This window comes from Ambystoma mexicanum, chromosome 4q, assembly GCF_040938575.1.
Source record: "Ambystoma mexicanum isolate Mex_15411 chromosome 4q, UKY_AmexF1_1, whole genome shotgun sequence".
In the NCBI taxonomy this organism is placed as follows: domain Eukaryota; kingdom Metazoa; phylum Chordata; class Amphibia; order Caudata; family Ambystomatidae; genus Ambystoma; species Ambystoma mexicanum.
The window spans coordinates 663,583,020-663,610,461 of record NC_090928.1 but is presented as its reverse complement, the minus strand read 5'-3'; the positions used below and the strand labels follow the sequence as shown (position 1 = coordinate 663,610,461).

The window sequence follows — 27,442 nt, the reverse complement described above, 5'->3', positions numbered from 1 at the left end:
TTCTGAAGGAGCTGCTAAGCACAGAGCGTGTTGATGAGGGATCCCAGGAATAGCGTGTTCTGAGATAGCGCTATGCAGAATTTCTGATAATTTATCGAAAATCCCATAGAACGTATGGTCTGGATGATCTCTGCGGTGTGCTGGATAGTCGGTGTGCGAGAGCAGGATCCGATTAGCCAATCGTCTAGGTAAAGCTACACACAGATTCCCTTGTGTCGCAGGTGTGCTGTCATCAAAGCCGAACACCCTTGGGGCTGATTTCAGGCCAAACGGAAGGGTTTTGATCTGGTAATGTCTTCCTTGAACAACAAAACTTCTGGTGTTTGTGGTGAATGGGGATGTGGAAGTAAGCATCCTCTAAGTCAAGGGTCGGCAGGAAATCTCCTTCATCCAGTTGGTTGAGCAGATGCTGCAACGTGACCATCCTGAGGAACTTGAGGAATCTGTTGAGGCGTTGCAAGTCTAGAATGGGTCTCCACCCTCCTGACTTCTTTTGCACTAGAAATTATCTGGAGTACGCTCCGGAGCCCCAAAGGCGCTGAGGGACCAGTTCTATTGCCCCTTTGTTTAGCATGGCTTGTACCTCCTTTAACAACTGCGCTACGTGCTGCCTAGTCTGGGGATGGGAGGAATGCAAAGACATTTGTCCTGGAATTCCAGAGAGTGGCCCTGTTGAGGGATATCGAGCACCCATTTGTCTGTGGAGATGTTGCACCAGTGGTTGACAAATTGTGAAAACCAGCCTCCCACTGGGTAGCGGAAGCGAGGGCCCGGGTCACACTTCGTTTGGCGTCTGCGTTCTGGATGCAGGAGCACACCAACACTTGTTACCACGTCTGTAGGTCAGGGAACCTCACTTATATGCCTCCTGGGTGGTCGAATGGGAGGGCTGGCGATAGGGCGAGTTGAGCACTTTAGAGGACCTCAACACCCTCCCTTTAGAGGAGAGAAAGGATGGCCTCCTCTGCTGAAGAGTGTCCAGTGAACGTCTCTGTGCCGGAATTATGGCTTGCAGGGTGTCATCAACTACCTTCACGAAGAAGTTGTCACCAACAAACAGCATGTCCACCACTTGTGGCTTTGAGCCAAACTTGGCGGCGGAGGGCTGTTACATTGCCCATCTGCTGAAAACCTGAGTCAGCGATGCAACGGTAATTGCATGGTCACAGGCTACCTCTCTTTCATTGAGCAAAGTCAGTGACTCAGCCTTCGTGTCTATTCTCTGTCATACCTTGAGAGAATGGCTAAGGTTTGGTGGCCATGATGGTGGATTCCGCCGTCATGATGATACGCTTCACTGTCGCAACCAACTTCTTGTCATCCTGATCCTGAGGACCACAGAAGAGGAAGAGCGGTTAGGCACAGCAGAAAGCTTCACTTTTCTTTTCCTCAGGGATGAGGTTGAACAGCTTTGCTGTTCATGAGATAAAGGAATGGAACAACCCGATCTCGTCTGGCGGAGAACCCTGAACATCCACGTCCGGAGGCTCCCCCATCTGCAGGGACGTAATCGTCAAACTCATCAGTGCCCTATGTATTCTGGGTTGTGACAGTATCGGTATCAGTGAGTGTCTGCACAGCCTCTTCCACGACAGGAGGTGGTGTGACGGGTAACTGCTGAGGGGTAGCCAGGGTTGGATGAGATGGCATCAGCCGGGCTGTGGAGGGCTTTGAGGACTCCTTGAATGAACAGGTATGGGTGCAACTGGTAAACGCTGCTGGATTTTGGACACCAGCGTGTGCAGAATCGTCATAATGTCTACTGAAATGTCCCATGGTGCTGTAGGAGCCCCTGCTGGGTCCCTTAAGTGAAGGGCTATGAGTCCGAGATGGCAAGCAAGATGGTTGAGCCCCTTGCCTAGGTACTGTCAAAATGGGATCAGGCGCTCCCTGGTCGCATTCCTGGTCTGAGTAAAACCCTTCCGGCAGGTATTCCTCAGAAGGACCGGAGGAGTGAGTTGCTTTAACTGGGCATGTGCCCTTGCGAGGCACCAAAGGAGAGAGGGTGAAGAGTGGCTGAGTCTTGGTGGGCCTAGGGAGAAAATCACACCTCTCTCCAAATTCGAGGCCCTAGGAAAGGATTCTATCACTGGGGGCCTTTGGAGTAGGTAATCATGCTGTGGTCAACGTGAACATTGTCGGAATCGCTGATGGAGGCCTAGGCGGCAAGGCCACTCTGGAGGTAGCAATCGTCTTTGTGGAGATGCTGGCCATAGTGGACAAGCCCATAGACGAGACTGAAGTCGTCTAAGGGGTAACAAACCTGGCAGATGAGGTCATCGACGTGGGCCTGTGATGAAGACAAAATCATTGGCAGTGAAGCCGTTGACAAGTACACTGATCGGTGCGTCAATAGGGTTTTAAGCTTTGCTGCTGGCGTCAGCAATTTCCTTGCAGATGGAACCTGACTGCTCGACGACAAACTGCCCATCGATGGTGAGGGCGACGACGAGTGCTCCAGAGCCGCAGAGCTCATCGACGAAGAAGTCAGAGCATGACACAAATTAGCCTTTTTTGGTATCTTCCCCAGGGAAATGTCAAAGGATCTCAACCTCTTTTTGTCAGAGGGAGCATGCTCTTTGGGCCTGCCAACCCTGAAAGAGGCATGAACGTGCACAGAGGTTGAGTCAGAAGCCTTCCCACTTCCTCAATCCATGCCACTAACCTTCTATGGCAGTCCTTCCAAGTCTTGGAGAAGGCCTGGAATATTGAACATTTGTCAGCATTGTGGTCGGGATGTAGGCAGTAGATGCCCTTGATGTGCTAATCTACGACGAAGATGCTTTTCACGCTGTAATGTTCGCAAGCCTTGAAGGGGCTTTTTCTCACGACGTCTGCCCTTGTGTGATGGCACACGCCTGGGCCTGTGGTTGCCCACGGTCTAGAGATCCGACAATGGAAGGACTTCGTCCGACAATGTGTCCCTGCCACCGGTAGTCAGAACGTGACCGAAGAAGAAAAAATGTAGATGATTTCTCTCAAAAATAGGCAAAAAGTTATCAGCAGTATTTCAAGGAGCGAACCATGAGGACTCCCAACATGAAAACGTGCTGTAAAAATCTGAAGATGGCCACCAGGGGTGGGGCATAGAAGGATGAATGTCATTGGCTCGGGCAGTATAAGCCAAAGTCACAGCAATAGGCTATAGAAGCAACTAGTTTTAGCATTAAAGCAACAGCTTTAGAATTTACTGAGGATTCTCAGCCCGACGACAGGGAATATTCATGAGCATGTGAATTCATGTAAGACCCCATGTTGGAGAAATGTGGCTAATGGAGTTGGGGCGTGTAATATTTTCCACTGCTCACTATCCAACTCGTATTCTGTGCTCATACAAAACAAAATAAAAAAAATGTCAAAAGAATTTTCACTTGAATACATAAATGGCCTTGCGGCCATACTAGTTATCTATGCACAGCCATCTACAGACGTCCTGGTTACTCCAAATTATATTTAACTACCAATTATACAATGTATTCACCAAAGAAACATCAGTGGGAATGGAGGTTTTATAAAAACTTTTTTTAAACTCACACCACAATAGTGTCAATTGACATATTTTTGACATATTTTTTGGATTGGAGATTAGTAATTTTGTACACTTTAGAATCAAAATGAAAAATAATGCAGCAGAAAAAATTAGTGGCACCGAGCAAACAGGGTATGGTTATGCAAATGAGAGAGGAGTCTGCCAAGGTCTGCATTCAAATTGCATCCCAGAATTCCAAGCCATGAGACGTCTCTGATGCTACGTGCAGGAAGTTCATCAATCCACGCATGTGGGTACATGTGTTAGGGAGAATTCTCTGTTTAGGCTGAATTTCCCTACCTAGTGAGTCCCCCAGCAGCTTTGCTGGATTTCTGGGGTTTAATTTTTTTCTCCTGCCAAGAGTGAGACTCTTTTACCCTCACTCTTGGACATGTTGAAGTGTGTTTTCTTGGTTAAACCTTGTGTTGAATGGGCTATGGGGTCTTTTACTCCATAGGGCCTCATGTATTTTTGTGATGTGGGTCACACAGCACCCTCTGTGCCGTGACCCAGGGGTGTCCTAGGGACTCCCCAACATAGACTCCATACCCTGGGACTGACTACTGTCTCCCAGGGCATGTAAAGTCACCAAAGACTTTGCTAGTCTTGAATCCTGAACAGAACCAGTACAAACCATCATATTGTGGACGTACTGGCTGGGGCAATTCGATTGCCCCAGGGTCTGTTAGTCGAGGGGGCACGTCTCCGTCCCCCCTGATCGAGTTTTGGCTGGTGGCAGTGGAAACTACTTTTTATATTCGACCGCGAATATTTCCCTATGGGATTTCCCATTGTTTTAGGCTAACACATTTAATTATTTATTTACGGTAGCCTTAAACATACCGCCGGTTTATATATTTATTTTTATAACTCCGGTTGGGACTTTTTGCCAAAACTTGATTCTAAAATGGCGTTGGTGTTCGCCTCTGTAACTCTGACCCAAAGTGGAGCCCTTTGTTCCACTTTTGGCGGGCTTCTCCACAGAAGCCCTCCAAAGTGGTGCCACTCTGTCTGGGGTACTTAGGAGGGGTGGAGGGGGATTTAGGCACCCTGGACTGAGTTACCTTGGTAACTCAAGTCGCACTCCGTCCTGATTGGCCCAAGTGGTGAGCCGCCCGGCTCACCACTTAGCATGTTTGAGTGACAGCTAGGCTGGGTGAATGGGGGTTTGCTGCATAAAAGCAGGGCTTTGGGGACTGGGACTTCAGAAGTCGCCACAGGACCAAGAATCCGACGAGGGAAGAGCTGAGCCGACCTGCTTCGACGACACCACCCGGTGGAGCCCTGCTGAACCGTCTCACCACTTTTTCCCGACGACCGAGGAGAACTCTTAACGGAGTGGCTCCTTCCCTTGACTGGTGGGGACAACCAGTTTTCGCCTTCTTTCCGTTCTTTGAGGTATCTCGTGGTCGCCTTGCCTGTGCCAAGCACCCCGGCAACCGGAATACCACACTTTACCCCCATACCGCGAAAGTCGGTACCAACCCTTTAACCGGAGGACTCCGCGGCTGGTTTCTTCCCGGGCAGTGCAACGACCCTCTTCTTCTGCTCTTCAGCGAGAACTTCTTCTCCCCTGACCGACGTCGAGCCCTGCTGCCACTGCCTGGAACAACTGCCACCGCTGGAGGATCCTTTCCGCTTAAGGTACTGTGTTCCGCCTGGCTTCCCTTGCTACCGACTGTACGGGGTAGATTTAGTCCCCGGCTTTCGAACCTGGGAGTGCCTGGGACACTTTGGCTAAACTTTCTGAGCCACTCTAAACTCTTTTTGACTCTTTGCAAGACTTTGAATCTCTAACTAACAGTGTGATCTTGGGCACATTTTCGCTCCGGCTACTCTAAGAGTGGGCCCTGCCTAGTGACTTTTGCTCACCTGTGACTTTATTCTTCTTTAAGCCTATTGCAAGTGTTCTGGACCTTAGAGTGGTGTGTCTAACCTATTTCTGCTTTTTCTCTCCCTTTCTTGGAAACTACTAGAGTGTCATCTAACGTTAAGCACTCACCTCTGTTTTAATTAAGTGGTGTTTACCTAGAGTTGTCTAGATAGGAGAAAGGATTGAATCTACTTTCATTATAACTGTGTTGAAGTGCTTTTACTATATTTTTGCTAGAGTGTTTTTAACTTATGTGTATTTTAAATAAATAACTATATACTTTTGAAACCAAGCTCTGGTCAGTGTTTGCTTGTGCTATTGTGTTTTGGTACATATTGTGTATACTTTGCATACTGCCTAACTCTTCTTGAGGGAAGTCTGACTGCTCAGCCACAGCTACCAGGTAAATCTGGGTGGTACAGACTGCTACCAAAGGGGTTTACTGCTCTACCTGTAGTCTTAAATCTTTTGCAGTGTTCCCCAAGGGAACTGCACAGGTTTCTGCCTAACACTGGTGTACAGCGGTGGGATTTGTATTGAGTATACATTTTATTGTGCTTTAGATACCTTAGTGCAACTAACCACAAAGCTTAGCACTGAAAAAGTAAAACCTCTAACATGTCAGTTATAGAAAGCTATAGTCAAGAGTCCCTTGCAGCCAAAACTGCTGATTGTTTAAGAGTACTCTGTAAACATAAGGATCTCCTGACTAAGGGCAAGAAAATGGAGCTGATTGAAAGATTGTTAGCTAACCAAAGTCTGGGTGATGGTTCAGAGGAACCTACCACTCCAGCAACTGTAGATGACAGTGTTGAAGTTAACATGGAGCAAAATGTTGATGTTTCTGAGGAAGAGTCAGAAGAGGAGGGTGAGGCTGTTGTAACTGTCCCCCCTAGGCCTCTGCCTGCTCTACCTGCTGTGCCTACTGGACCTTTACCAGGTCCCACATTTAGTCCTCAGTACTTTGAACTAGAGAAAATGAAGCTAGAATTGGAGTATAAGAAACTTAATGCTCAAACTGACAAAGAACTAAGGCTAAGGGAAATGGAGCTCAAGTATGACTTAGAAATGAAGAAATTATCTGTTGAGAATGTTTCTCTCTCTGGCTCCTCTAGAAGTTCCAGTCCTAAAAGACCCCGGATGCCTAAAGAATTGGTTGGTATGTATGAGCCTAAGTTGGATGTGTTGGATTGGTTGTCTCTGTTTGAATATAATCATGGGCTCCAGAACATCACAGGAAATGACTTACTCACCTGGTTGTTCTCTAGGCTTCCCCCTGTTGCAACTGATGTGGTAATGGAGATGGGGGAGGAGGATAGAAAGGACTATGAATGTGTGAAACTAGCTTTGATAGCTAGGTTTGGGAAGACCCCTTCCCAGTATCTTAAGAGGTTTAGGAGCCTCAAAAAGCATGATGGTACCCCTTGGGCTACCTGGGTGAATGAATGTTTGAAAAACTTAGAGGGATGGATTAAGGGTTACAAGGTGAACACTTATGAAGGTATGAAGAATTTGTTTATGTTGGAGACTATTTATGATGCCTGCTCTCCTGAGCTCAGACAACACTTGGCTGATTCCAGGGAATTGGATTCCCGGAAGCTAGCTAAGGCTGCTGACTTGTGGGTTGCCAACAGGGCCACTCACAAGGATTCTGGGGTAACTCAGAAGAAGGATGGGGAAAAACAGTCTAAGAAGGACTCCAAAGAGAATTCTAATACTACAAATTCCAAAGAGGGCCCCAAACAAAACTATAAGGGTAAGCCACAAGGGAAACCAAATCAGGCTAGTGTACCTTCTGGTCCCAGACCAGAAGGAGGTCAGAACAAGCCTCCATTCCAGCGAGCCTTTGGCTCATGCTTTGTTTGTAAGGCTACTGACCATGTGAAAGGAGATCCCAGATGTAAGGGTAAACCTTCAGGGGTCCAGCTTGCCTCCTTAGCCTTCGCTCCAGAAGAGGAAGTACCTATGGCAAGTGGAAACTTTCTATTACTAGCTGATGAACCCACTGGAGTCTCAGCTAGTGTTTCTTTAGTCTCTCTGGGGTTGTGGGAGCAACAGAATTTAGATGTCTATAACTCTATCCCAGATAATACTAAAGAGTATTATAAGGACAGTGTCCAGGTGAATGGTCAGGAGACTCCTGCCATTAGGGACACTGGAGCCAGCATAACTGTGGTGGATGAATCATTTTTCAAGGCAGAGGATGTTGCTAAGGCACCCAAATGCCTCACCAAGTTAGCTGGTGGGCCTGTGCAGATGTGTCCCCAGTTACCAGTTCTCATCCAATGTAATGATATGGCTGTAAAAATACCTGTCAGTGTACAATGTGAAGTGCCAGGTAGGGTTCTGTTGGGTAATGACCTCAAAGCTCTTGGAGTTGTATCTCATACCCCCAGACCTCCTAGCAAAAGGTTTCAGGAACTCACAAAACCTGCAAGGGAGAAAACCCTGAGAGGGTTATCTCAGGAGATGATGACAGAAATCACTCCTCTACCACTGGAGCAACTTACTGCAGTAACTACCAGATCAGGAGCAAAGGGGCAACCCAAGACTCCTAGGAAAAAGCCAGCAGCAAGCACTCCAGTGCTTCCAACAAGGACTTCCCCTAGGTTGTCCAAAGTTACACCTGTAACTCCACCTCCAGCTGAGGCTGAGAGGGAGGTACAACCCTGTGTGGTTGAGCTAGACTCTGAGGAAGAGCTAGAAGGAGGCCCCAACCTTATTGGAGATTTGGACCCTGAGGACCATCCTGAGCTGCAGTCTTTACTGGCAGAAGGTGGGCCTAGCAGGGCAGCTTTTCGTAAGGGGCAAAGAGAATGTCCAACTCTGGAGGGTCTCCGCCACCAGGCAGCTTCTCAAGCTGATGGGCAAGAGCCTGGGAAGTATAGGTTGCACTGGGAAGATGGCCTCTTCTACAGTGAACCCACTGAGTCTGAACCTGGAGACTACAAACGCCTTGTAGTCCCACAAGAAAACAGACAACAGTTCTTACAACTAGCCCATGAGATACCTTTGGCTGGCCACTTGAGTTTCAAGAAGACCAAGGAAAGGCTCTCACTCTACTTTTATTGGCCAAAGATGGGGGCCGAAGTAGATAGATATTGTAAGAGCTGCCATACCTGCCAGACTTCTGGTAAGGTTGGTTCCAAGAATGTGGCACCTTTAGTGCCTCTCCCAGTTGTGGGAGTCCCATTTGAGAGGGTAGGGATTGACATTGTTGGTCCCCTTGATCCTCCAACCTCCTCAGGCAACAGGTTTATCCTTGTTGTAGTAGACCATGCTACTAGGTACCCTGAGGCCATTCCTATGAGGACTGTTACAGCTCCGGCTGTGGCTAAGGCCCTCCTTGGTATTTTTACCAGGGTTGGGTTTCCTAAGGAGGTAATCTCTGACAGGGGGTCAAACTTTATGTCCCACTACATGAAGGCCATGTGGAAAACCTGTGGAGTTACCTACAAGTTCTCAACCGCCTACCACCCTCAGACAAACGGGTTGGTTGAAAGGTTTAACAGAACCATGAAGAGCATGATAGGTGCTTTGGAAGAACCCCTTAAGAAAAAGTGGGACCTTCTACTGCCATGCCTTCTCTTTGCTTATAGAGAAGTCCCTCAGGAGGGAGTAGGTTATTCTCCCTTTGAGCTTCTCTATGGCCATCCAGTCAGAGGTCCATTGGCCCTGATTAAGGAGGGGTTGGAAGGTGCTCCTCCCCTCAAGCCAGTCAGAGTGACTGACTATGTGATAGGTCTCCGGAGGAGAATGTCACACATGATGGCAGAAGCAAGTGACAACTTGAAAGCTGGTCAAGCCCTGGTCAAACATTGGCACGACCAGAAGGCTAACATGGTTGAGTTTACTCAAGACCAGCTAGTTCTAGTTATGCTCCCAACAAGGCAGAGGGCCTTGCAAGACAAATGGATGGGACCCTTCAAGGTTGTGGGAAAACTTGGAGAGGTCAACTATCTGGTGGATCTGGGCAGACCCAGGGAAGCTCCTAGAGTCTTCCACACCAACCGACTAAAAGCCTACATCTCCAGACCTGATGTAGGAGCCTTGCTCCTAGCTTCAGCTGCAGAGGAGGAAGAGAGTGAATCTCTCCCTGATCTCCTCAGAGGTGTACCTTTAGATGAAAAAGTTGAAGGAGTCAATCTCTCTTCAGACCTGACACCTGAGCAACAAGAGGAGTGCAAATCTATGTTAAATCAGTTTGCCTCCCTGTTCTCACTGTCACCAGGCTTGACCCCTTGGGGCCAGCATGAGATACTCACTGGTGACTGTCTGCCAGTCAAAAGCAGAGGATACAGAATGTCAGAACATATCAGAGCCCACATCAAAGGAGAGGTCAAGAAGATGCTTGATCTCGGGGTAATAGAACCCTCTACTAGTCCATGGTCTAGCCCAGTTGTGTTAGTACCAAAGGCAGGATCCAAAGACTTGAGATTCTGTGTGGACTATAGAGCTCTAAATGCAGTCACCAAGACTGATGCCCACCCTTTGCCCAGGACAGATGAGTTGGTGGATAAACTTGGTGCAGCCAAGTACCTCAGCACATTTGACCTGACGTCAGGCTATTGGCAAATAGCCCTGACAGACCATGCCAAGGAGAAAACTGCATTTTCAACCCCAGTTGGCTTGTACCAGTTTAAGGTCATGCCTTTTGGACTGAAAAATGCACCTGCCACATTCCAAAGGATGGTGAACCAAGTTCTGGCTGGGATGGAAGATTTCTGCATGGCATACTTGGATGACATTGCAGTCTTCAGCCACTCCTGGGAAGAACATGTGAACCACCTAGGACATGTGTTGCAGGCTCTGAAACAGGCCCATTTGACAATCAAAGCCAGTAAGTGCCAGATTGGTCAAAGTAAAGTGGTCTACCTTGGACATGAGGTAGGAGGTGGAGAAATAAGGCCTTTGCCCAGCAAGATTGAAGCTGTGCAAAATTGGACAACACCAACTACTCAAACCCAAGTGAGAGCTTTTCTAGGCCTCACTGGGTATTACAGGAATTTCATTGAGAACTATGGGACCATAGCTTCTCCACTGAATGTAATCTCCTCGCCCAAATTCCCTAAAAAGGTAAAATGGAATGAGGAGTGCAATCAGGCCTTTGAAAAACTGAAGAGAGCTCTTTGCCAGGCTCCAGTATTGAGAGCTCCTGACTACCACCAACCTTTCATTGTACAAACTGATGCTTCCAATGTAGGTATAGGTGCAGTTCTAAGCCAACTGGATGAGAAGGGTAGGGAGCACCCCATTTGCTTCATCAGTAAGAAACTGAAGGATCCTGAGACAAGGTGGGCAACTATCGAAAGAGAATGCTTTGCTATTGTGTGGGCACTGAAGAAGTTTAGGCCATACTTGTATGGTTCTACTTTTGTTATTCAGACTGACCACCAACCCTTGAGATGGTTAATGCAAATGAAAGGGGAAAATCCAAAACTATTGAGATGGTCAATCTGCCTGCAAGGGTTTGATTTCACCATTGAGCACAGGTCAGGGTGTCACCATCAAAATGCTGATGGACTCTCTAGGATGTATATCATCGACTAGAGGTATGAGGTTCATCCAGGAGTGGATTAAATCCTCCTGTCCCTTAGTCTGGGGGGGGCGAGTGTTAGGGAGAATTCTCTGTTTAGGCTGAATTTCCCTACCTAGTGAGTCCCCCAGCAGCTTTGCTGGATTTCTGGGGTTTAATTTTTTTCTCCTGCCAAGAGTGAGACTCTTTTACCCTCACTCTTGGACATGTTGAAGTGTGTTTTCTTGGTTAAACCTTGTGTTGAATGGGCTATGGGGTCTTTTACTCCATAGGGCCTCATGTATTTTTGTGATGTGGGTCACACAGCACCCTCTGTGCCGTGACCCAGGGGTGTCCTAGGGACTCCCCAACATAGACTCCATACCCTGGGACTGACTACTGTCTCCCAGGGCATGTAAAGTCACCAAAGACTTTGCTAGTCTTGAATCCTGAACAGAACCAGTACAAACCATCATATTGTGGACGTACTGGCTGGGGCAATTCGATTGCCCCAGGGTCTGTTAGTCGAGGGGGCACGTCTCCGTCCCCCCTGATCGAGTTTTGGCTGGTGGCAGTGGAAACTACTTTTTATATTCGACCGCGAATATTTCCCTATGGGATTTCCCATTGTTTTAGGCTAACACATTTAATTATTTATTTACGGTAGCCTTAAACATACCGCCGGTTTATATATTTATTTTTATAACTCCGGTTGGGACTTTTTGCCAAAACTTGATTCTAAAATGGCGTTGGTGTTCGCCTCTGTAACTCTGACCCAAAGTGGAGCCCTTTGTTCCACTTTTGGCGGGCTTCTCCACAGAAGCCCTCCAAAGTGGTGCCACTCTGTCTGGGGTACTTAGGAGGGGTGGAGGGGGATTTAGGCACCCTGGACTGAGTTACCTTGGTAACTCAAGTCGCACTCCGTCCTGATTGGCCCAAGTGGTGAGCCGCCCGGCTCACCACTTAGCATGTTTGAGTGACAGCTAGGCTGGGTGAATGGGGGTTTGCTGCATAAAAGCAGGGCTTTGGGGACTGGGACTTCAGAAGTCGCCACAGGACCAAGAATCCGACGAGGGAAGAGCTGAGCCGACCTGCTTCGACGACACCACCCGGTGGAGCCCTGCTGAACCGTCTCACCACTTTTTCCCGACGACCGAGGAGAACTCTTAACGGAGTGGCTCCTTCCCTTGACTGGTGGGGACAACCAGTTTTCGCCTTCTTTCCGTTCTTTGAGGTATCTCGTGGTCGCCTTGCCTGTGCCAAGCACCCCGGCAACCGGAATACCACACTTTACCCCCATACCGCGAAAGTCGGTACCAACCCTTTAACCGGAGGACTCCGCGGCTGGTTTCTTCCCGGGCAGTGCAACGACCCTCTTCTTCTGCTCTTCAGCGAGAACTTCTTCTCCCCTGACCGACGTCGAGCCCTGCTGCCACTGCCTGGAACAACTGCCACCGCTGGAGGATCCTTTCCGCTTAAGGTACTGTGTTCCGCCTGGCTTCCCTTGCTACCGACTGTACGGGGTAGATTTAGTCCCCGGCTTTCGAACCTGGGAGTGCCTGGGACACTTTGGCTAAACTTTCTGAGCCACTCTAAACTCTTTTTGACTCTTTGCAAGACTTTGAATCTCTAACTAACAGTGTGATCTTGGGCACATTTTCGCTCCGGCTACTCTAAGAGTGGGCCCTGCCTAGTGACTTTTGCTCACCTGTGACTTTATTCTTCTTTAAGCCTATTGCAAGTGTTCTGGACCTTAGAGTGGTGTGTCTAACCTATTTCTGCTTTTTCTCTCCCTTTCTTGGAAACTACTAGAGTGTCATCTAACGTTAAGCACTCACCTCTGTTTTAATTAAGTGGTGTTTACCTAGAGTTGTCTAGATAGGAGAAAGGATTGAATCTACTTTCATTATAACTGTGTTGAAGTGCTTTTACTATATTTTTGCTAGAGTGTTTTTAACTTATGTGTATTTTAAATAAATAACTATATACTTTTGAAACCAAGCTCTGGTCAGTGTTTGCTTGTGCTATTGTGTTTTGGTACATATTGTGTATACTTTGCATACTGCCTAACTCTTCTTGAGGGAAGTCTGACTGCTCAGCCACAGCTACCAGGTAAATCTGGGTGGTACAGACTGCTACCAAAGGGGTTTACTGCTCTACCTGTAGTCTTAAATCTTTTGCAGTGTTCCCCAAGGGAACTGCACAGGTTTCTGCCTAACAACATGCTACATACTTACCACTGAAGAAACTGTATGATCATAGTGAATAGAGAGGAGCAAGAGTCAAAATGATCACTGCCACCAAGGAAACCACCTGGTTTTGGCGGATTACCCTGGTATCTGAACCTAGTAACCATGAGAAAGGGCGAGAAAGAAAGAGAAAGAGAGAGAGATCGGATACTATGCCAAGAGGTAAGTGTTGCTTAGAAGCATAGGTTTTGGGCTCCTTTTTCTTGATGGGGTTACACATAAAGTACTACTTTTTGGGAGTAAATGACAAATTAAATGTATATATGAGAAACGGTGGCCCTATAGGTAAATACCCTAAGGAAAGCCATGAAAAATATCACAGCCAAACCATTTTCATTCATGGGCAGCAAGAGAGATGCTAAGGATAATCCCAGGTTGACAATAGTCAACATGGGATAGACCCTACCAAGGACAAGCACAACTTTAGTTGATTAGATCTGAGGAAGTAAACCAGCAAGTAGGGGATTAATCAGTGAGTTAACCCCATCATGATTAGTGATTTGTATCCCCACATCACAAACAAAAATAATTATTTAAAAAAACATCAACACTGCTAGGAAAAGGCCATCTTTATGCAAAGGCTATTCCAGTTAAGTGCTTCAAATTAAGTGGGAATGTATACTGTAATCAGAAAAGCCTTGGATGATGAACCCTTGCACCTGGACGCTACATTAGTCATAGAACGTTTCCCTGATTTACTGTATGGACAAACCTAAAACAACTTTCCCTTTCTAGACCTGCCCCACCGACAGAAACTCCTCTACTTCAATGAATATTCTGAATATAACAACAGTTAAGAAATGTTGCCACCAACCCTGATGAAAACCCATCGCAAACCATCCTTTAAGCACATCTATTGTATTTAACCAAGAATTGACAGTCTATAATCAAGTTTTCAAGTGATGGCTTGAAAATGATCTGTGCACCTTTTTGTCGAATTGCCATCACCAAAGTTGCTTCTTACAATAGTTTTGCAAGGTACATCAGGTTCCAGAGGAAACCATTCATCTGGGCCTCAAGTGGGGGTGTTGTCAAAATATAATTAAAGTGTTACAGGTTGGGTTCACCACATCACAGATCAACCCTAAAAAATGCACTACAATCGATGCGGTATGGCAAACTTCAGAGGCATTTAATGTGTAATTGCCCTTTATTATGCAGAAAGTTGCTTCTCCCATTCTCTGAAATATGGCGAAATGAGTACTTCTAATGTTAACCATTAATGGAGCTTTTTGGAACATCAACCAGGCAGGTGGGGCAAATTCACTCATCGTAAAATTAAAGGGTTTGCCATCTTGCTGTTGAAATGGGGCGATGGCGAGGGGGCATGCACTAATGAAAGGGGGAAGGGACGTTCACATTGTGTGGGAGATCTTATGTGATTGACTTCTAATGATGTATTACAGCTTAAGGACCACAGCAATGTTTCTTTATCACAACCCTGCACACAACTATGACTAGCATGCTTGAAATGTACCGCAACTTGTCAATTATGTACCTTTCCTCCACCGACACCTCTTTCTGCTGCTGATGCGGTTTTGTGCCTTCCATGTCTCTGATGCTAACTGCGTAGATCTTGGTTGTGTAATCAACAGCCTTTTCTCTTGCAACGTCGCTGTCGTAGCCTTTAAAATATAACCATTTTCATTTAGAACTTTTCAGAATGGGCCTGCAGTCTATCACCTCTGAGGAGAGTCCGCAGATTTCAAAACTTGATTATATGCAATTGATCATTACTTTTCACTAGAACAAAAACAAGTAACAGAAAAGCAGAATGGTATGTAATTTGAGAACAAAATAAGTAATCTAAACAGAAGCTTTAATGAACACATGGCCCTCAGTTGGCAATTCAAATGAACAATCATTGTTGAATGTGTCCACCTAATTCAACCTTTAGCACATAGTAGACCCAGATGTGCATAGGGAAGACAGAAATCTTTTGGAATGCAAGGCCAACACAGTAACATTTTGCATTCAGGCTAGGCCATGTAGGTCTATTATCTTGTAGCTGAACATCAGAAATATGTCAAAATAATTTGATCTCATAGATGTGCAAACAATCCCATAGAGTCCTCCAATGGCCACACCAGTTAGTGGGACACTATAAACACTGCTGGTCCATTGTCCCTCCAGCTTTCAGAATGTTTTAGCAACAAGTATGTGCAAGATCAGGTTTCATCACTGACGAGGCCCTGAAAGAGAGGGAGGGCAAGCAGCCATCCCCCACAGGGCTTTGTAACATGCCCTGACTTGGCCTGCCATGGCCTACCCAAGTGATATTCACAGATCACTTGATGGGTGTAGGAGTTGAAGAATGACTGTCTGACACAGAGATGCCAAATGGTCTGTTGGTTTACCATTGCTCACTTAGTACTATAGTTTTCATGTGCCTTTTCAAAATCCCTTGGGGTTTATGTACACAATCTTTCTTAGGGGAACATTCCATGCATGCACAATCCTATCTGATACAATATATTTTCAAAGGCAGCTGCTGAACCGAAGTCCCTGAAGTTTCATATTGTTAGCTGTATTTCTAAGAGTAGCCCATAGAAAAATGCTCAGAGCTTGTTTATCCTTCTAGCTAAGAGTTCTGTTGTTCCCCCCCAATTCGAATTTACTGTAGCATATCCATGCTTAAAAACCTGAGCTCTCAATTAATGACCTGCATGTTAACCATCCACAATTTTCACATTTTCACATGACATACATCCATTCTAACTAGCAGCTGTATTGCAGAAAAGACCACAACTATGATCTGTACAATCATAGCATGCTCTGTCTGATGTTTATACCCCTTACAGTGCACCACAAACTCTTCTTTATCACCACGTGCCCCTGGTTTGGGTATCCCATGTTCTAATGGCATCAGGTTTCATAAACCTAAGATCGGGCTAAAGTTTGGTGGTCTTAATAACAAAGCGTACCATCTTGTAGGTTTTCTCTTTAGTGCTGGCGTTTGAACACAACATACTGGATGAGTTTAACCTTAGTTGTTGCACTTTCAGAATTTTTTTTAAATAGCACATCATTTACACTAGTGTATCAACCATGGGGGGGAGCGTGGCTATCTGGCCATGGAATAGGACGTGCTTCGTGAGGAGCTCCTGATGATCCGACTTTATTTTTGCTAAAGTTACCCGCTGAAACTGTAACGAGCGCCTAGAACTTTGGGGATCAGGCGTCGGAAGCTGCACGCTAAGTGGAGTTCGTGGGAGAAGTTCATGGTCCCAGGGAATCGTGAGATATATATGTTTTTGTTGGTACGGCTGTGTGGCCACTTCGGTGCCAAGATGGCGGCTAACAAAGGAGAGGCCTCCGAGGAGAAACAAAACTGATTGCCCAGAACTGCGGGACATGGCTGCGGACGATTGCCTGGAGGACGAGTACAACAGGGCAATATGGAAAAGTGTTCGAGATAACTCCGAGAGAGTGCCCGGCCCGGCGTACGCTAATGGAGCCTTGGCGATCTGACTGCAGGAGGAGATAGCATTGGATACTTGGGCGACAAGGCCTACGGATGTTGAATGAGGAGTGTGAGGCCATAGCCCACCCGAAAGACAATTCGAAGTGTTATCTTGAATGTGAGTTAGGAGACCTGGGAGCCAGACTATTGTCAGACCAAGGACAGTGCAGCAGCTGCACCAAGACGGAGCCGTACAGGAGTGGAGGGCAGCGCCATGTCGGAGAAAGAGTTGAGAGTCAAGTCCAAGCAACCCACGATGGAGGTCTTTACGAAAACGCAGCGGACCCCCTCAACATCGGTGCAGAGCATGGTCGTGACTCCCGCGGAAGACGCCCCCGAAGGGGATAAGCACCAGATCCTGGAGGCTATAACGGGACTGAGTGCTAAATGGGACTTGGCAATGGCGGACTTACGCACAGCTCTGGAGAACAAGATTGATGCTCTGGGTACGGAACTCACCCTGTTACGTCAAGATGTCAGGGCACTTGCAGAAAGAACTAGTGGTCTGGAAAGTGAGGTGAAGGTTAACACCGACGTTAGCACGAACAATGCGAAGGAAATTCATGTCTTAAAACAACAGGTTGCCAACCTGGAAAATCGTGTGGAAGAGGCGGAAGGAAGGGCGAGGAGGAACAACATATGTGTGGTCGGTCTGCCGGAGGGGGAGGAAGGCCAAGACCCCACAAACTATGTGGAAAACATGATCCTACAAGGGATTGGAGCAAGGAATCTTTCGCAAGGATTCACGGTGGAGCGGGCGCATCGCGCCCTAATGAGGAAACCCCAGCCGGGGGCCCCACCAAGACCGATCATCGCGAGGATCCTGAATTACAGGGACAGAGAAAAGATCCTCGAATATTTACGTAAGGGCGGTACGATAGAGAGAGCATCCACCAACATCACAGCATAACCGGACTATACGATGCTGGTGCAAAGGCAGAGGTATAGTTACGTCGCCGTCAAAAGAAGGCTGAGGGCGGCAGGAGTCAAATATATGCTGCTGTATCCGGCACGAGTGAAGGTGCTACATAAGAACAAAGCGCTATTTTTTGATACCCCGGAGGATGCTGTCACTTGGCTGGACTTGCAGGGTTGCCCTGAACAAGAAGCGGATTGTGATCGGCAGGAGCACACCGAATGAAGATATTGTAATACGGACATTATGAGGGTGAGTGGGAGGAGGATCCTGATTGTAAGGGAAATTGTAACTGGCTGAACTTTGAGCAAAATCCGAGCCTGGTGCTCGACATGGACTGGAATATAGTGAGTGTAACTGCAATTGGTAACTGTCTAGCATCTGTATGCGTAATATTTCTTAAAAGGAGCAACAGAACGTGGACAACCTACCCCGATAGATTATTAGTTTTAGCGGCCATTAGGGCGGCTTTACCCTACTGAGCCCTGAGTAGAAGCTTGTGCTAGGCAGGGCTAGATGTGAGGGTGCCCGAGATCCAGGAATGGAGCTGGGCAACAGTTGGGGAGGGTGTTGTTGGGGAGGGTGTTGTTGGGGAAGGGATGGGTGTGGAGTGGGAAGTTGAGTGTGTATGTGGTTATGGGAAGTTTAAGTTTTGTTTCGAGCCTATTTGGAGGAATCAGCGTGTTGCACTCGCGTTGCATGAGTGGGCGGAATCGGCGGAAAATCGGGGTGGGGGTGCTTATCAACGACCTATGGGAGACCTCAGGATAATAACATGGAATGTCAGGGGCCTTAACAGTTATTTGAAAAGAAATAAAGTCATGATGTATCTGAAAAGGCAGAAAGTAGATATTGCACTACTACAGGAGACGTACTTGACGCGAGAGAAGTTGGACCTGGTTAAGAGAAAGTGGAGAGGGACTGTGGTGGGTTCGCCATACTCTGCATACGCTCGGGGTGTGTTAATCTGGGTGGCACCGCATGTCCTGTTCCAATCGATACAAGAGGTAGTTGAAACTGATGGAAGGATGGCTATATTGCGAGGGCTGGTGGAGAGCGGGGAGGTATGCATAGTAAAAACGTATGCCCCCAACCAAAACACAGCAGCATATTTCAGAGCTCTGTGTACCAACCTTAGTATGTGGATAGGGAGCGCAGTGATCTGGGGTGGGGACTTTAATTGTGTGTTGAATCCTGTGGTGGACAGATCTGATGGCGTGATGGGTAAACCTAGCCCGGCGGCGAGAGCGTTGCAGACACTGCTAGTTAATTTTGGCTTTACAGATGTGTGGAGGATGAAACATCCCACTGAGAGGCAATACTCGCACTTTTCAGCCCCGCATCAACTGCACACTAGGCTTGATTATGTCTTTGCTACAGCAGATGTGATGTCTGAGATTACTCAAATCGAATATAAGGCTATGGTCCTCTCAGATCACTCGCCCCTGATCCTCGGATGGCAATATTGCCCCCCGAGGGCGAGGATCCCTACATGGCGCCTCCGAGCAGAGGCGCTTACAGATCCAGTCTTTAGGGAAGATATAAGGGAAGAGATTACTAACTTCTTTGAGGAGAATACTGGAAGTGTTGATTCCGCGGGCACATTATGGGAAGCTTTTAAGGTGGTGATGCGGGGGGGGCGGTCATTGCTAAGTCAAAGGCGTTACAGGGTGGGGTCTTGGCTGACCTACAGAGGACGGAAACTGAGCTAGAAACAGCATTGAAAAACGGTGACGTGGACACGGACCTGGTACTCCAACTACAGCAACAATGCGCAGGGCATTGGGAAAGACTCTGCAATCTCAATTATAGGAAATATGTTGAGAGGCAGCACGCGGGGGGAGATAAGACAGGCCGCCTTTTGGCCGCCTTTGTGGCCACACAAGAGGGGGTTAACAAAGAGTTTGCGGATTATTACAGAGTGCTGTACGGGGATGATGAGACGGGTGACCAACGCAAGATAATTGAAACGTTAGAAGACATAGGGCTGCCCAAGATCAGTGAAGAGGAGAGGGAGGAGCTAGATGAGCCAATTACGTTAGAGGAGTTAGAGGCGGTTGTGAAGCAGTTGCCTACCAGTAAGACCCCGGGAGCAGATGGGTTCCCCAGCGAATTCTATAAAGTATACAGAGAGGAAGTTCTCCCCCCAATGCTGGACATGCTTAACGAAGCGTTTGAGATTGGACAGTTGCCTGAGTCGCTCAGAGAGGCGATCATAATACCGCTGCCCAAGCCAACAAACCGGAGCATAGATGTGGCTCCTACAGACCTTTGTCGATGCTAAATCAGGACAGCAAGATTCTAACAGCTGTCCTGGCAAATCGATTGCAGGAAGTGATTGGTAGACTGATACATCCTGATCAAACGGGTTATGTCCAGAATAGGAATATAACACACAACCATAGGCGACTTCACTGGGTGGTCGAATGGGGTAGCAGGAATGAAGGTGAGATGGCGATAGTGTCTCTAGATGCAGTTAAAGCTTTTGATTCGGTCAAGTGGTCATGGCTATTGGCTGCCTTGGAAGGGTATGGAATGGGGCCGGGCTATATCAGGTGGGCGAAGATGTTGCATAGTGAGCCGCTTGCCAGGGTCCGAACTGGAGCGGTGATATCCGAGAGATGGCAACTTGGTAGAGGCACCAGACAAGGGTGCCCCTGGTCCCCGATGCTTTACATTTTAGCCCTGGAGCCTCTGGCAATATGCCTTAGGGCACAGTATGATGCGATAGGCATTGAGGTAGGAGGGGAACGACACTTGATATCCTTGTATGCAGATGATTTGTTACTATACTTGCAATACCCAGAAGAAAATCTCCTATACATACTTGAAGTGATGGAAAGGTATGCAGAGTTGTCGGGCATAGCAGTGAACCCCCAAAAGTCTGTCATATTCCCCCTAGGTAACTATAAGAGGACCCCTGTAGATAGACAAGTACCATGGGCAACTAGCTCTTTACGTTACCTGGGCGTAGATGTATACCACACGGTGGAGGAAGAACATAGACATAATACAGAAGTAGCCGTTGAGAAAATTAGGAACAGCATGCAGTTGTGGGCAAAGCTGCCCTTGGCGATGATGGGGCGGGGGGCTATGCTCAAGATGGTAGTTCTACCCAGGCTCCTGCATTACTTTAGTAATATCGATACCCAAGAGGTTTTTCAGTAAATTGAACAGCATGTGTAGGGACTTCCTGTGGCATGGTACCCGAAATGGAGTGGCGTTTTGGAAATTGCAGAACTTAGATGAAAACGGAGGTATCAGACTGCCTCATTTTGAGGTTTACTATTTGGCGGGACAGCTACAGCATGTGGCTAAGTGGCCCTCTGATGAAGTGACCCCTGAGCACAGGGTGCTGGGACAGGACTGCGCCCGGTTTTGTTTGAAAGAAATGATCTGGCTGCCTGAAACCAAAATGAGGGGGCGTCTTGCGATGTTGAGGTTTGGGTGGAAAATCTGGCGTAGGGCATGTCGTTTGATGGAAGTCCCATGCCCGTGCCTCCCGCAGATACCGCTGGTTGCTTTGACAGGAGGGGATAATCAGTTGAGGGCGATTATTAGGACCTATTGGGAATCGGTGGGGCTGGTAACGCTAAGCGATGTTTGGCAAGAGGGGTCAATTAAGGAGTTTATAGAACTCAACGAAGAGACCAGGCTACATACGGGCCAATATGTCACGTACATTAGGTTGGTGCGGATGATTAGGAACACCTGGCCAGAGACAGTTTTGATAGAAGAACCAGATGCAGTTTTGGGAGCAATATATGATATATCCGAAGGCGGGCATGAGATCTCGAGACTGTATGAGATGGTGATGGCTAAGGTGGGGAAGGAATTGACACATCTGAGACTGGACTGGGAGGCGGAAGTGGGGGCCCCAATGGAGGATGGGGTGTGGGAGTGTGCCCTGGGCTATCACAAAAACGTGTCTAGAAATGCCAGATTAAAACAAATACAGCTGTATGTAACGCATAGGGCATACATGAGCCCCTTGAGGATATCTAAGTTTCGAAACACTGGAAGACAAGCGTGTCCTAAATGTAACCTAGAAAACGCTGACATGGTACATATGTTTTGGTCGTGCCCGATCATTGGGTGTTTTTGGGGAGAAGTAGCGCAGAAACTGGCTGATAAGGAGGCTACTCTTGTTATAGACACGGCCTGGGCCTGCTTACTGGGCGGCTTCCCTAGGCCACGGAAACTCAAGCATATTGAGAAACTGAGAGATCTAGCGTATGTGCTTGCAAAACGTAGGATTGCCATGGGGTGGAAGAAATGCCACAAGCCTAGGGTGGATGTATGGTGGAAGGACTTGCAGAAATGGGCGGAAGCTGAAACGGTGGCATGGCAAGAAGCGAGTGGCCTGGCTGGAGAAGGGGAGGCGGGCACCTTGTTGGCTTGGAAATCGCTAATAGCAGAATTGTTTGGAGTATTATCAGATCCAACAGACTCCGAAGAGAACGAAACCCGGCCGCATGTACCAGACATTGAATGAGATTGACAAATAGGCTCATGGGGGGAGGGAGGGGTTGTGGGAGCAGTGATTAAGATAAAATGATGTGTAATGGAACTATTATGATTATGCTGCTTGTTTGGTTTGTATTGTTTTCTTTGCATAAAATCAATAAAAGAAATTTAAAAACAAAAATAAAAAACCATGGGGAGGATTTCAGATCATTTAAAACACACATTTCGACTATTTAGCATCATTGTGAATGCACTCGGGCACAAGTAAATAACCCATCATATTCCCCTTTTCACAAAACTTTTCCTCTACATTCTTAAACTTTATGTGAATATTTTACAAGCCCTGTAAAGGTCAATAGACACCGTCCTTCAGAACTCACAGTGAACCACACACTGTCTTTCCTCTACCCGATTTTGGGAGCCAAGACTATTTCTCCAAGGAAGAACTCAACGTTGTTACACTTTGGAAGACACAGGTATAGAAATCCTGAGCAGAGGTTTCATACTTCATTAGCTCATTCCATAAAAAAGCTCCCATCAAAGCTTTCTTTCAATATTGCGGGAAAATTCTTCTAGCCGCTGCTGGTGATTTGTCCCCCTCTGTCCACTGTTCCATTCCATACAATTCATATTCACTCAGTAGGCAGAATTGGATAGAGCTCATTACATCTAGTCTTAATTTTTTCATGACAAAGTGCTCATTTTGGGAGCTATATTTTCTGCTTAGTACTCTGTCAGTGCCAAGCATACTCCCATCCCAAGGCGTATCCCCATTTGCAAGACTGCCAAGTTTAATGATGACAGCTATCACTATCTCTGTATTTGCATCCATGATCACACCTTCATTGCTTTGTAACCATAATATTGTGGGTCCATGGTAGAGCTATTTTCAAGGCTACGTACGTAATTAACTATTTTATCTGTGGTGTCATATAGATCAGACTATTTGCCAACTTCCAACCTGCTTCAACCTCAATGAAGAAGCATTATTTTGGCCTTCCTTCATTATTCAAAACTGTCGTGATTTGGCCATCTGTTTGTACAGGGTTTACATAGATTCCAGCAATTTAGAAACTTGTTACATGTTCTAGGATGCATCTCAGGTGGTCCTCTTGCCTTGTTCACATTTAATGTTTTCAAGCTCCAGCAGGGCTCTTTTTTGCAAATAGGACACCGAGCACCTGCTCTAATTCTTCTGCACCTACTCTCTGTCCAACAACTTTCCCTTTTACTAGTCATCCTCTACACTGTTTATGTTTTCCATCTCAGCTGCGTAATTCCACATTATGGCGCGCACCGTGAAGTACTGCAAAGTACTGTTGACTGTTGTATGGTGCTTTGCAGGTGCTGACTTCCCGGATTGTATGCTCCTGTGGATTTTGGACACTGCGCTGGGCTGAACGGTCGGCTGCATCCATGGAGGAATACTTTTGCAGTGACACCAAAGGGTTTCTGGCACTTTAACAAGAAGGTGAAATCACTGAGCCTCTCTGGACTAGACGCTCAAGTCTTTGTTTAACGCTCGAGTCATTGCATTCCAGTTCTTAAGTCCTATTTTTATTTTTTGTGTTTCAAAGGTTTCCATTTGATTGGTGGCTCCACCCCTTGAAGGCCGTCACTCCCCTTCACCTCAGTCTTCACCGATTAATACCCAGAAGTCAGCGCACACACCATGAAGTACTGCAAAGTACTGATGACTGTTCACGGTGCGTGGCGCGTGATGGCCTGAGGTCTTGTTTTGTGCTTGCTTTGGTTTTGGTTTTGCTTCTGCTGTGGTGGTTTGAGGTCTTTGCTAACTGCCTGGTAATTTACTAAAGATGATGCCGCCCACACTTAAAACTGGCATGCCTCCTAAACTTGATCCCTTCTTGTCAGGTCGAGCCCTGTGCAACTCTCTCGGTCCTCTAACCATGAATATTCCACTCCTGTTGGAGGCAAAAGCAATGGCCCTGTCCTGGTTAATGCTGATATTCGTCTGTTTTGCAAGGGCTCTTTATCAGCCCATAGAGCTAGAAATATAGCAGTAGAGAATACTGAACCTACTCTCTCATTGAGTGGGAGTAACAAGCAGACTATAACTTTTCCTGCCCTTGAATTTTCCAAATGTTTGGTGCCGGTGACATCCACGGCGGGTTGTCTGAATTCGGCACAGTCTAGACAGTCGCATACAAATGACATGTCCTTAACCGACACTGCAATATTAAAGTCTTTAGATGTGGCTTCTAAAGCACCAGATGTTGCCCCTGGTGTTGCACAATCCAATAGTGGTTTGGCTCACTTAGAAGCAGCACCTGTTGCTTCAGCTTTCATGTCCGGTTCCGCTCCTCCTTCTGAGGATGTTGCTATCATTGATCTTGATCCTGAGGACTCTGTATTTTCAGACAAGTGTTTGTCCGAAAATCTATCAGGTACACCCATAATGTTCTCTGAAGTGTCACGCATTTCTGTCAAGTCTGTCAGCATGTCAATACATTCTCAGCCCAACATTGCCTGTACCCTTTCACATAGTACCAATACATCTGTACAGCGGCACAACTCTGATTTTTGGACTGAAGTCACATTATCAGCGATGAATTCAGCTTTGCTCGCTTTGGGTAACTTATATAATGTTCTTGATCGAAGGTTATTGGCGCAAGAGGAAACTCTAAAAAAAATCTTATCCTTGCAAGCAGAGGGGGCTGACATAAATAAACAATTGCTTATGACATGTTCTCATCCTATTACTCCCAAAATATTTGTTTCATCCATTGCCTGTCAAACAATCGAGGTATGTGCCATCAAACCTCCTTCATGTCCGGCTGGTGTCCTTCCTAGTTTTGAAGCAATAATTTATGACAACTTGAGTGATCCTCCATCTCTGTGCGCCTCTTTGCTCTGGGCTCCCTCCACCCAGGTTCCATTGGTGGCTAGGTTGCATAATCAGCCAAAAAAGCTCTTTTCAATCTTCACCCAATCAAAGGGAGGACCCAAGGCGCAGGACATCCTTTAGCTTCTAAAAAGCCTTGTAGCAATTTGAGCAATGGCCCTATTGCTGCTTCTAAATTATCTAAAAATCAACCTCCGCTTAAAAACACTGGGAAGACTGTAGCCAAACAATTCTTCAAAGCGATTATAATGCCCAGTAAGAACACAATTGCTGTTCTATACTCCTTAATTCTGAAGTGTAGACCCAGCCCGTGCACCCAATTTGATCTGAATCGCACAGCTGTAATGGCGCTTTTTTCTGATATCCAATCATTGGAAGACAGTGTCCTCTGACCTAACATTAGTTGAGTTCATCAATAAAAGAAATCTCAATGCTGTAACGTTGTGGATGCAGTCGAGGGTGTTCCAAAATGTAATATGGCAGTCTAAGGGTTTTCTATATGATCTAGGCTTTATGCTTTGTACTGATGATAGTGCAACCACTTCACCACCTGGTGTGAAGGTGCAAGCTAAAACTCTAAAAAACAAAATACCACGAGGCCAGAGGGCCAGAGAAGTCTCAATCATCGGTTCAAAGGTGTGGCTGTGAGTGTGGTACAAAGTAGAGTTAACTAGTCTCCGTTGTCTCGCAGTACACAATAGCTCTCTTGAGCTGGAACACAAGAGGCTTTAAACATCTCTTGAACAAGGACCATACGATCTGAGTCAGTATGACATTATCCTCTTACAGGAGACTTGGTTGACACTCCTGCCCTTTTGGGTCGGACACGAGGTACATTTAAACCCAGCATCAAAAGCTACCTTGGGAAGACCCTCCTCTGGCCGCTTGATAGCAGTTAAGATCCAAAATGGTTTGTGTTCAAGCTTTTGGGATGCACCCAATAAGTACATGTTGCTGATCAAAGTGAAACATCTGAATGTCATATGCAATTCTCAATGTGTATTGGAATGTAGTTGGGATTTCTGATTAGTGTTTTTTTTTAGAGATTTGAATTGCTTGCTGGATTTGATATCTCGAGATTAGAGTATTACGTATGAAATCTTGGCGGGTGATTTGAATTGAAATTGCTTCATGGATAGGAGGAAGCGACCCAGTGAGAGTCTATTACGGTGGAATTGTCTTGTAAAACAGAGGAGTCTTTTTATGCTGAATGGTGCCTTTTCATCTGACATACCTCCGGCTTCAACCTGGCACAAAGGCAAATCTTCATCGACAATTGATTACATTTATGTAAATGTAGCCTTGTGGTCAATAATGAAAGCATTTCACATCTGCACTATTGAGGAAAGTGATCATAACATGCTCTGTGCTGAATGGCTTGTCAATGGTGAGGATCAACCTGTCAAGCATTCGCAAGAGAAGGGCTGCCTGGTAGCTAATTCGGGTAGAAAACGGCTCTAATGGACAGAGGATGCCTTGATTCATTTTAACAAATTACTAACACAATCAAATGTTAAAAATGATAATAAAGGCTCTGGGATGGGGCTAATTTATAGTGATATAATTCAAGCTGTTAGCCGTCGGAAAGTAGCGGCGGGTGGATATGTGAGTCATCCTCACACCTTTGATAAATTAATCCAACTCAGGAAACAATTTTATGATGCTGAGCTGAGAAAGCTCACAGGGCTTCCTCCTCCCCTCAGAGCGATGCTCTCTCGAAAAATTCGAACAGCACACAAGAACTGGATGCGTGTGCAAAGGGCTTTGTTATATCATAATGACGGTGCTAATATGTTGAAGAGACTAGCAGAAAAAAACACTGATAAAATGTGGACCGTATTAAATCGAGCCCTTGGTGCGCATCAATTAGATCTACAAATCACTCAAGTCGAAACCCATCAGTGGGTTTCCTACTTTGAATGTTTATATTCATCTCCACCTGGGCTTAGGGTCTACGAGACATTAACAAATGCAATGGAGTTTTATTTGGAGACTGACAAAAGTGCCATCTTGAGGTTGATAAAAACAGCCAGCAGTTCGCGGGCTGTAGGCCATGATGGCATTTCAAATTACGTCATGAAGTCTCATCCAGAGATTTGGGCATCCATACTTGTTAACATTTTCTCGGCTATTAATCAAAAACAAAAATTGCTGAAAACATGGACACAATCGATCATGGTCCCAATTTACAAAAAAGGTGACGGTGCACTGCCTGTAAGTTATCGGCCTATCTCCTTGTTAGATGCACCTGGAAAAATCTTCGCAAGGTTAATTTTGAGTGAGTATATGGGTGGATGCAAACCACCTGAAAGACCCCTTACAATCAGGCTTTGTAAAAGGACTGGGCACAATACCAAATATTCTTGCCCTTCATATGATGCAAGCGCACCTAGCAGCGGATAGCCAATCGTTATACTTGGCCTTTATTGATTTAAAAGCTGCATTTGATTTGGTAGACAGGATGCTTTTATTTGCCAAATTCCGTAGACCTCATTGCCCTCATACTCTACTAGCTTTAATAATATTGTTACATACTGATACAACCATGCGGGTAAGAACGGAAC

The 27,442-nt window shown here is 46.4% G+C and overlaps 1 protein-coding gene across 3 annotated transcripts in view; it reads right to left on the bottom strand.

The window, feature by feature from the left end:
• Positions 1-27,442, bottom strand: part of EML6 (EMAP like 6) — a 3,038,586-nt gene that overhangs the window by 922,304 nt on the left and 2,088,840 nt on the right. For all 3 annotated transcript variants that reach the window (XM_069608236.1, XM_069608238.1, XM_069608237.1), the window contains exon 27: positions 14,665-14,791. In XM_069608236.1, coding sequence (XP_069464337.1) covers positions 14,665-14,791 — 127 coding nt within the window. The remainder of the gene's footprint in view (positions 1-14,664; positions 14,792-27,442) is intronic.